At 42.7% G+C, this 9,820-nt stretch overlaps 1 protein-coding gene across 7 annotated transcripts in view; it reads left to right on the top strand.

Annotated features, from left to right (window-relative positions):
• Positions 1 to 786: 786 nt before the first annotated feature.
• The window catches only part of RRP15 (ribosomal RNA processing 15 homolog), a 47,757-nt gene continuing 38,723 nt past the window's right edge, over positions 787 to 9,820 (top strand). For 3 of the 7 annotated variants that reach the window (XM_043543641.1, XM_037895714.2, XM_037895712.2), the window contains exon 1: positions 787 to 1,085. In XM_043543641.1, the coding sequence (XP_043399576.1) occupies positions 1,016 to 1,085 (70 nt within the window). In that variant the 5' untranslated portion in view covers positions 787 to 1,015. Of the gene's footprint in view, positions 1,107 to 9,820 lie in introns of all 7 variants that reach the window. The other 4 variants (XM_043543644.1, XM_043543643.1, XM_043543642.1 and 1 more) reach the window with 3 other exon arrangements.

Below are 9,820 nucleotides of genomic sequence, written 5' to 3'. Positions count from 1 at the left end.
AGCTATTGGAATGCACCAGTTTATTCAACAAATCTATCACTTTTCTTTGTTTCTGGATTGTTCAGTAACAGCTCACTGTTTTGGCAGATTTGTTCCCCCTTTTAATTTTTCAAAAAACATTCAATTAAATAGGTATGCTTGGTAACATTTTGAGACTGTACAATGTGTTTATATTATATATATATTTATTGTGTATACGTATATACCACCTTTTCTCCTAAAGGATCCAAGATCCTTTATATCTCAGACCCGTAAAGCAGCACAGAACACATTAAGCTCTAAGGCGGAGGGCAGCAGCCAGTATGATGACAAGTGTGCCATAGAAGACAGCAGATGAAGGTCAGCTTTGGACAAGATACCAGAGAAAAGCTCCGACTCTTACAAAATGGACCTAGAGCATGTTCAAACAAGAGGACTTACAGAGCTACTTTGTTTCAGAGTAGCAGCTGTGTTAGTCTGTAGCCGCAAAAAGAACAGGAGGACTTGTGGCACCTTAGAGACTAGCACATTTATTTGAGCATAAGCTTTCGTGAGCGACAGCTCACTTCGTGGGATGCATTCAGTGGAAAATGCATTCAGTGGGGAGATTTATATGCACAGAAAACATGAAACAATGGGTGTTACCAGACACACTGTAAGGAGAGAGATCAGGTAAGGTGAGCTCCTACCAGCAGGAGAGCGGGGGAACCTTTTGTAGTGATAATCAATGGCCCACCTTGATTATCACTGCAAAATGCCCCCCGCCCCAGCTCCCCTCGTCCCTTCCCACTCCTGCCCCACCCCCTTTGAAACGCTGACGCTGCGCCCCACCCGAAAAGGGCCCAGCTCCGCCGTGGGGGAAGCGGGTGTGCCCCTGTTTACGGTCCCCCAGGGGAAGGCGGCGGTTCTCACCCCGTGCGTCTGAAGCCCGGCTTCTCCCCGCCAAGGCAGCTTCCGGAAGTGGGGCCGCGGAACCCGTGTTCACAGCGCCAGCGGGGCCGCCCGGGCGGGATTAGTGGGACACGCTGCGGTCAAGATGGCGGCCGCCATGGAGGGTCCACGTGGGGTCGGTACAGCCGCCGCCGCCGACTCGGCAGAGGAGAGCGGTAAAGGGCTGATGGCACCGGGTGGAGCCCTGGGCTTGGGGCGGGGGATGTAGTAAAATAAACTGCGGCTTCGCTCCGGCCGGGGGCTCTGTGCGGTGGGGGCAGGGCATCTGCAGCCCAGGGGCTGCGCGGGGGCATGTGCAAACCCGCCGGTGTCTTCTCCCCCAAACAGCTTTCGGTCCCGTCCATCCCCCCCAATACCTTTCGCTTCTCGCCGCTGCAGGCTCCTAATGTTCCCACTTCTATTCTCCAGGCTCTCCTCCCCCCACAGGTTTTTCATAACCGCTCTTTGTTTCTCCCCACCCCCTGACGCTCCTCTGTTTCTGCTCCTCAACCTTCCTGTGCTCTGATCCTCCCAGAGCCTCCGCACCAGCCTGCCGTGTTCCCGTTCTCCTCGCCGCTCCGCCCTGTCCCCAATCCCCGCTGCTGCCCTTAAAGCGATCTCCGTTTTCGGCTCCCTGCTGCCCAGGAGAGCCGCACGAAAAGACAACGATAGGATGCCCGGGGAGGCAGACAGGCAGTAACTGATCTACTGGGGTAGGGGAGTTGTGCATCTCCCTGTGGAATAACAGTCACTTATCTTTCCTACATGATCCCCACAAAGGGTGTGAATAGGCTTTGCCTGAGGTGGAGAAGGCCTGTGATAGCCTGTATGTACTCAAGGCTCAGAGAAGGCCACATATGGGAGCTTAGTTACTTCTTTTCATGTGAGAAATATCCCTTGGTGCTTTGGTGTTTGATATGGAATATGGTGTGGGATGGGGAGCACAACATTTTTTAATTTTTTTTTTTTGGCGGAGTCCACGCTAGGTGTAGTGCTGCAGTGTAGACACTATCTATGCTGACAGGAGTGGTTCTCCACTACCTTGAGAAGCGGTAGGTAGGAAGAATTCTTCTGTTGACATAATGCTGTCTACACTAGAAAATTAAGTTGGCTTAACTACATTGCTTAGGGGTGTGAGTTTTCCACATCCCTGAGTGATATAGTGAAGCCGACTTAATTTGAGCTGTAGCTCACGAAAGCTTGTGCTTAAATAAATTGGTTAATCTCTAAGGTGCCACAAGTACTCCTTTTCTTTTTGCGAATACAGACTAACACGGCTGCTACTCTGAAACCTTAATTGTCTAGTGTAGATCAGGCCTAGATAGAGTGCAAATAACATTTGAGACTTTGTCTACACTAGAACTTAACTTCAGTGTAACGTCATACCCAGAGTGATGTAAGTTATACTGACCTAAGCACTGGAGTAGACGGTGCTATGTTGGCAGGAGAACTTCTTGCATCGACATAGCTTCCGCACCTCATGGGAGGCAGAGTAATAAAGCTGATGGGCGCTCTCTCTGTGGTAGGCTTAGAGCGTCTTCACCAGAAACACTACAGTTGCGCCGCTTGTAGCGCTTCTAGTGTAGATGTAGCCTGAGATCCTCCATTTAGGCTTTGTGGTTGCCTTCTGCTGCTCTTGTATGGGCTTTTGTGTGGTCCCTCCCTCATCTCTCCCCACCTAATTTTCCTGGCACTACAATAACTCTAGTCTTTGCTGATTCCTGGATGTGTAAACCCCTTTGAGAGAACACTTTCATGCTCTGAGAACTGCAGTACTTGATAGTGTATGTATCCTGTGTACTGCTGTTTCTTTCCAGAAAGAAAAGAAAGTTTTATTTTTATTTATTATTGTCAATAAAAATACATGAAACATCTCCATCTGCTGCAGGATCTACAGAAATCCACTTGAGGCAGCACAAAATACAAATGCGCACAGAAGCAACCAATATAGATTAACTCAACACCAATTTACTAATATGCCTTAGTGATGTACGTTTAATCCTCTAGTGATTATCTTCATCCTCTAACATGTTGTTGGCAGCATTCAAATACTAATTTACCTGATTAATCATCTCTTAAAAATAAGGGCAAGGAAAAAGTTTTCTTCCAGTGAAAAATTGTCTTCTTTTTCAGCCTGGGAAGAGGTATTATGTCACAAGATAAAGTGTCCTGAAAATGTTGAAGTAGCCCATGTCAGAGCCCTGCTTTAGGGTGGTCTTATTTGTTTCAGAAAGAGAGAGGTATTTTAAGAGAGGCAAAACTAGATCCTGAGAAGGTTTGATTCCTGTTTAAAGTCTGTGCATATGTGGTTACGGTATTACTACCATGGTTTGGAAATTATGCCAGGATAGATTTCTTGTAGTTCAAGATAGAGCCCCAAATACTTCTCTCGATAGAATTTAATTGCTAAAACTAAACACTCCACTTTAATTTAGTCTGACCTACCTATGCTTTATCCTGCATTTTTAAGAGATACTTCAAGATGCACAAAATTAATAATCATATGTTTGGTTGAAAAAATTTGTTTAGTATACAAAACTTGTCTGGTAAGTAGGACTAGCCTCTCTAGTTACTACTGTGGGCTATGGGAACGTCTCTAAATTATCTAAAGAAGAAATATCACTTGGACTTTCATGGTACCACGTGATTTTTAGCTATAACATTCCCTTTGGCAATTTACAATTTCTGTAGTAAAGTCTTTGATTATGCCTATACTGTGGAGCCTGTGTTGGCATAGCCTGCTCCTGTAGATGCTGAAGGAGTTGTTCTGTCAGTGTGGGAACACCACCTCCCTGAAAGACATTAGCTATGTTGACAGAAGCACTCATCCATTGGCATTGCTACATCTACGCTGGGGGTTTTGTTGGAATAGCTGTGTTGGTGGTGGTGTTTTTTCACATCCCTGAATGATATAGCTATGCCTATAAAACTGTTAAGTATAGACCAAGGGCTTGTCTACACTACCGGCCGGATTGACGGGCAGCGATCGATCCAGCGGGGGTCGATTTATCGTGTCTAGTATAGACTGCCAATCAATAAATCGACTGCCAATCTCTCTAGTGTTGACTCCAGTACTCCACCTCAACGAAAAGCGCAAGGGGAATTGATGGCTCCCGTCAACACACCACAGTAAGTAGATCTAAGTACGTCTACTTCAGCTACGTTATTCATGTAGCTGAAGTTGCGTAACTTAGATCAATTCCCCCCCATATTGTAGACCAGCCCCAAGACTGTAACTTCATGATTTGGAGCATAACTATAACAGGGTTTAAAAGAGAACTGGATAAATTCATGGAGGTTAAGTCCATTAATGGCTATTAGCCGGGATGGGTAAGGAATGGTGTCCCTAGCCTCTGTTTGTCAGAGGGTGGAGATGGATGGCAGGAGCAAAGGGAAATGTCACTAAATCAGCAGTTTCCAAACTTTATTGGTTCGTGTACAACCACCTTCAAAAATTGTTTTGAAGTGAATGATGGAACATCAAGCTCATCTACACAGACCACAGTTTGGGAAATGCACTAGGTCATAGCTCTTTACCCATTTCAAATGCTGAGTCAGACCCTAGTTCAGCGGTGCTTTGTATGTGTCTCTTGCAGTGGAACTGGTGTTTGTCTGAGGATAAAACTTTGTTCTCACACTAATCTAAGCAATGTGTAGAGTGTTCGGAGTTGACTCCAGTTCGCTGTAAATTAAATTACAAAATTGGAAGCTGCAGGGGTAGATCCATTGTTGGTTTTAATTTTTCCTGACTTCATAATCAGCTTGGCTCTGCTTTGATTTGGCTCTTCTAAATCTAGTGCTTTTTAAAGTCTGAGCCTTGAGGGTACACTTGTATGATGTTTTCAAGCTTTTCTTCATAACTAGGAAGGCTAGAAGATTTTTTTAATGAAAGCTCAGATTCGTACATAATCGTGTGAATCCAGGAGCTGTAACTTTACGTCAGATCTCACCAGATTTGTGATCAGGTTGCAAGAGTTGGCAACATGAGGGCTGTGTCTAGGATTCCTGAGTTTTGCTCATGACAGTGCCACTGACTCACTCTGACCTGCAGTAAATACGTTTACATCTGTGGTCTGTTTCCCCATCTGTAAACTAGGAATAATACAAGCCTAGTTGAGCTAATGCTGGTAAAGAGATCCTCAGACTAAAGTTCCTGTAGAAGGGCAAAGTCAGAGCTGTGCTATTGCTTGAAGGTCTTATTTACATGAGAAATTAAAGGTGTGATTTTAAAACTGATTTAGTTGAACCAGTTCAAAAGGCTGTGTGGGCTCTCTTAAACCAAAATAAATCTCAACACTGGGGTTTTCACTGATTGAACCACATTGGTTTAAAAACCCATATAAATTAAACTGGTCCAACTTTGTGGTACAGATGAGGTCTAGAGTAGAATGCTGAATAATTTGCAAATTCTTTGTGTTAGGGAATAGACAACAGCTATGTGATTCTCCACTCTCACATGTCCAAAAACCTGCTGGTGACTCAAGATAGCAGTGTGAAGATGTCTTGGTAGCATAAGGACAGTGCATCTTTTAGAAATTACTAAATAAGATGGGATGAAGGCAGAATAAGCATCTAAATGAGTGTCTTCCATTTTATCATTGCACTAACTCCAGGATCAGCACTCATGAAGTTCTTTCCTCCTCTCATGACATGGACACAGAACACTAATGGAATTTGTATTCTGTGGCTTAAATAAATATACTTCTCAGAACACAGCAGTTTTATTCGATCTAAATGCTGACTGTTCACAGTAGTGTTCATATAAGCATAACAGGGCCAGATCATGATACCTTTACTTGTGTTGTATAGTACCTTGCACCGTGAGAAATTCCATTGAAGACAATGAGACTACACATGGAGTAAGGTATCCAGTGAGTGCAATGGTACTGCAGTTTGGTCTGGGTTACTGAGGGGCAGCATGGTTTTGTGCTTAAATTATGAGCCTGGGCTCAAGTCTCTTAGGTTCTGTTCATGGCTTCATCTTGCTTTGCCGGTGATCTTGGACAACTAACTTAACATACCCATTTGCTGGGCTTGTAAAATTCACTAACCACTTGGCCCTGTGCAAATAAGAAAATACCCCTCAGAAGCGGGGTGGGCTGATTCTGACTCTGGAATGAAATAGTTCAGTTCTTCAAAGTCTTTTTTTCCCTTCCTTCAGCTAGGTATTCTGTACAGTTAACTAAACATGTGTTAAGGATTTGCTTTCATTAAAAGTGCATGTACAAAAATTCCAGTTGTAAGCTTTGTGAGCCTCGGTTCTGACTGTGTGTTCTCCCTTAGGCCTGACTCCTTTTATTGCTGTCCAAATGGAGCATTTTGAGAACCGTATAGTTGGGACATGGTGTGGTGGTGGGGGTTGTAGGTTAGGGAAATGGAGGGTGAAAGATGAGATTAGAGAAGGGAGGAGGAAGATGAAGGGAAAATGCATGCTGGGCACGGTTTTATGAATAGGCTCTTCTGTGGTTCTGCTTGCTGTAGAATATGTCTGTAATGTGAGGAAGAAAAATTGTCTTCGCCTGGAAGACATCTGCTGGAGGTCTCATGAAGCCAGCAGTAAAATATCATTAGAGTATCTTATTATTATAGACAAAAGGTATTGCACCCAACATGAAGTAACTCTACTTTGGATCTCACTGTGGGGAATAAATCACTGAACTGGAAGCTGGTTGTTGCTTAGGAGCCAGTGATCATGTCCTGATTGTATTCAATAAAGGCAAACAGAAGACCATCTTAACCAACAATAAATATATTTGCTGCTTCAAAAAGGGTAGTTTTCCAAAGCTGAGGAAAATTATGAGTGAAATTGACTGGGAGGCAAAATTAGGACAGAAAAATGTGAATGAAAATTGGGCGTTCTTTAAGAAGCATTTTTATGTATTAAGAAAGAGGACAACTTTGGCTAAAAACTCATCTTCGTGAAGGCTGCAGTCAGAGATAAAAAAGCAGTATATTTACAAATGGAATAAAAGGGGAAATTGATAACTTCTCATTAATATTGACTGCTATGAAATGAAGAAACTTGTCAGGGAAGAGTTTCAGAGTAACAGCCGTGTAAATCTGTATTCGCAAAAAGAAAAGGAGTACTTGTGGCACCTTAGAGACTAACCAATTTATTTGAGCATAAGCTTTCGTGAGCTACAGCTCACTTCATCGGATGCATACTGTGGAAAGTGTAGAAGATCTTTTTATACACACAAAGCATGAAAAAATACCTCCGGTTTTCTCACCTCCCCCCCCCCCCCCACTCTCCTGCTGATAATAGCTTATCTAAAGTGATCACTCTCCTTACAATGTGTATGATAATCAAGGTGAGCCATTTCCAGCACAAATCCAGGGTTTAACAAGAACGTCTGGGGGACGGGGGTAGGAGAAAACAAGGGGAAATAAGTTACCTTGCATAATGACTTAGCCACTCCCAGTCTGTATTCAAGCCTAAGTTAATTGTATCCAATTTGCAAATGAATTCCAATTCAGCAGTCTCTCGCTGGAGTCTGGATTTGAAGTTTTTTTGTTGTAATATCGCAACTTTCATGTCTGTAACTTCAGCCCCCAACTAAAACCCCTCCAACACATTATTAAGGATCTACAACTTATCCTGAAGGACGACCCAACACTCTCACAAATCTTGGGAGACAGGCCAGTCCTTGCCTACAGACAGCCCCCCAACCTGAAGCAAATACTCACCAGCAACCACATACCACACAACAGAACCACTAACCCAGGAACCTATCCTTGCAACAAAGCCCGTTGCCAACTGTGCCCACATATCTATTCAGGGGACACCATCACAGGGCCTAATAACATCAGCCATACTATCAGAGGCTCGTTCACCTGCACATCCACCAATGTGATATATGCCATCATGTGCCAGCAATGCCCCTCTGCCGTGTACATTGGTCAAACTGGACAGTCTCTATGTAAAAGAATAAATGGACACAAATCAGATGTCAAGAATGATAACATTCATAAACCAGTCGGAGAACACTTCAATCTCTCTGGTCACACGATTACAGACATGAAAGTTGCGATATTACAACAAAAAAACTTCAAATCCAGACTCCAGCGAGAGACTGCTGAATTGGAATTCATTTGCAAATTGGATACAATTAACTTAGGTTACTTGCATAATGACTTAGCCACTCCCAGTCTCTATTCAAGCCTATTTTCCCTTGTTTTTTCCTCCCCCCTCAACCCCCCTCAGACGTTCTTGTTAAACCCTGGATTTGTGCTGGAAATGGCCCACCTTGATTATCGTACACATTGTAAGGAGAGTGATCACTTTAGATAAGCTATTACCAGCAGGAGAGTGGGGTGGGGGGAGGTATTTTTTCATGCTTTGTGTGTATAAAAAGATCTTCTACACTTTCCACAGTATGCATCCGATGAAGTGAGCTGTAGCTCACGAAAGCTTATGCTCAAATAAATTGGTTAGTCTCTAAGGTGCCACAAGTACTCCTTTTCTTTTTGTCAGGGAAGCTAAAGACAGCAGGGGAAGATCCATGGCTGTCAGGGCTAAGGACAATAAGTTTTAAAATATACTAGGAACAAAAGAAATCATAGTAATAGTAACGGCCCATTAGTAGCTGGAGATGATAAAATTGTTAATGATGGAGAGAAGGCAGAAGTGTTCAATAAACATTTCATTTTTTTATTTAGATAGAAGCAGGATGAAATATGCATATCCTAAGGACTTTCCATTTCACTGGTAACTGCTAACCAAGGATGACGTTAAATACAATAAACACTTTTTTTAAATCAGCAAACTTGAACTTGTACCCAAGAATCCTGAAAGAGCTGGCTTGGGGAATCTCTGGCCTGTTGGCATTAATATTTCGTAAATCTTGGAATACCAGGGAAATTCCAGAAGACTGGAACAGTGCTAATGTTATGCCTATATTCAAAAAGGGCAAGCAGGAAGACCCAGGTAATTATAGGCTAGTTAGCCTGACATCAGTCCCAGGCAAAATAATGGAAGCGCTGATATGAGAGTCAGCTGATAAGAATTATAGTATAGGAATATAATTAATGCCAGTCAACATGATTTTATGGAAAATAGATCTTGTCAAACACACCTGATTTCATTCTTTGAGGAGATGACAAGTTTGGTTGATAAAGGTAATTGTCATATAAATTTGTTAGTCTCTAAGCTGCCACAAGTACTCCTGTTCTTTTTCTGTAGATGTAATATACTCAGATTTTATAAGGTGTTTGATTTAGTACTGCATCATATTCAAAGCAGCGAATTGGTTTCTAGTAAAAAATAAAACAAGTTTATTAAACAAAAAGTCATGGGTTTAAATGATAACAAGTATAAGGAGTAAGGAGAGAAAAGATTAAAAACAAATGAAAACACACTTTTAAAACTAAAGCTTAATTTCAGCAAATAACAATCTTTGCCTAAGCAGGTGTTTCACTTATCAGTTCCCAGAGTCTTCAGCCCCTTGGTTGAAGGATACAAAATTCTGTGATTTCAAGAGCTCTGGCCTCTTTAGTCCCTCAAAAGATGGATGCAAAAATGGCCTTTTCTTCCTCCATAGCTTAGATCTTCCCAAAGTTCACTGACCCTGCTTCAAGAGGCACAAACGCTTCATCAGAGCGCAGTCTCCATTCCCTGCAAGATTGTTTATTAGTCATCTCTCCCTACTTGCTCTCCTGATGCCTCTGTTTACCTTGCATAAAGGTGGGGGTTTTTTTTGGTCTTTGGTCACAGCTTGCTTAATTTACATGAGACATACATTCCTTTGTGTGGAACGGGTGTGGCTTAGGCACTGCTTACCAAGTACATTTTAAGAACATATTTGCAGCACATCTCTCTAAAGTCCGTTATGGGTTTTACTGTACATACATCGTGCAAGAATATTAATGATCAGTGAGTTGTCGGTTTTCCAGTGATATACCGAAAAGGTGG

Source organism: Chelonia mydas, chromosome 3 (assembly GCF_015237465.2).
Source record: "Chelonia mydas isolate rCheMyd1 chromosome 3, rCheMyd1.pri.v2, whole genome shotgun sequence".
Lineage (NCBI taxonomy): Eukaryota > Metazoa > Chordata > Testudines > Cheloniidae > Chelonia > Chelonia mydas.
Note: the sequence above shows the minus strand (reverse complement) of the source record. Positions and strands in the feature narration are given on the sequence as shown.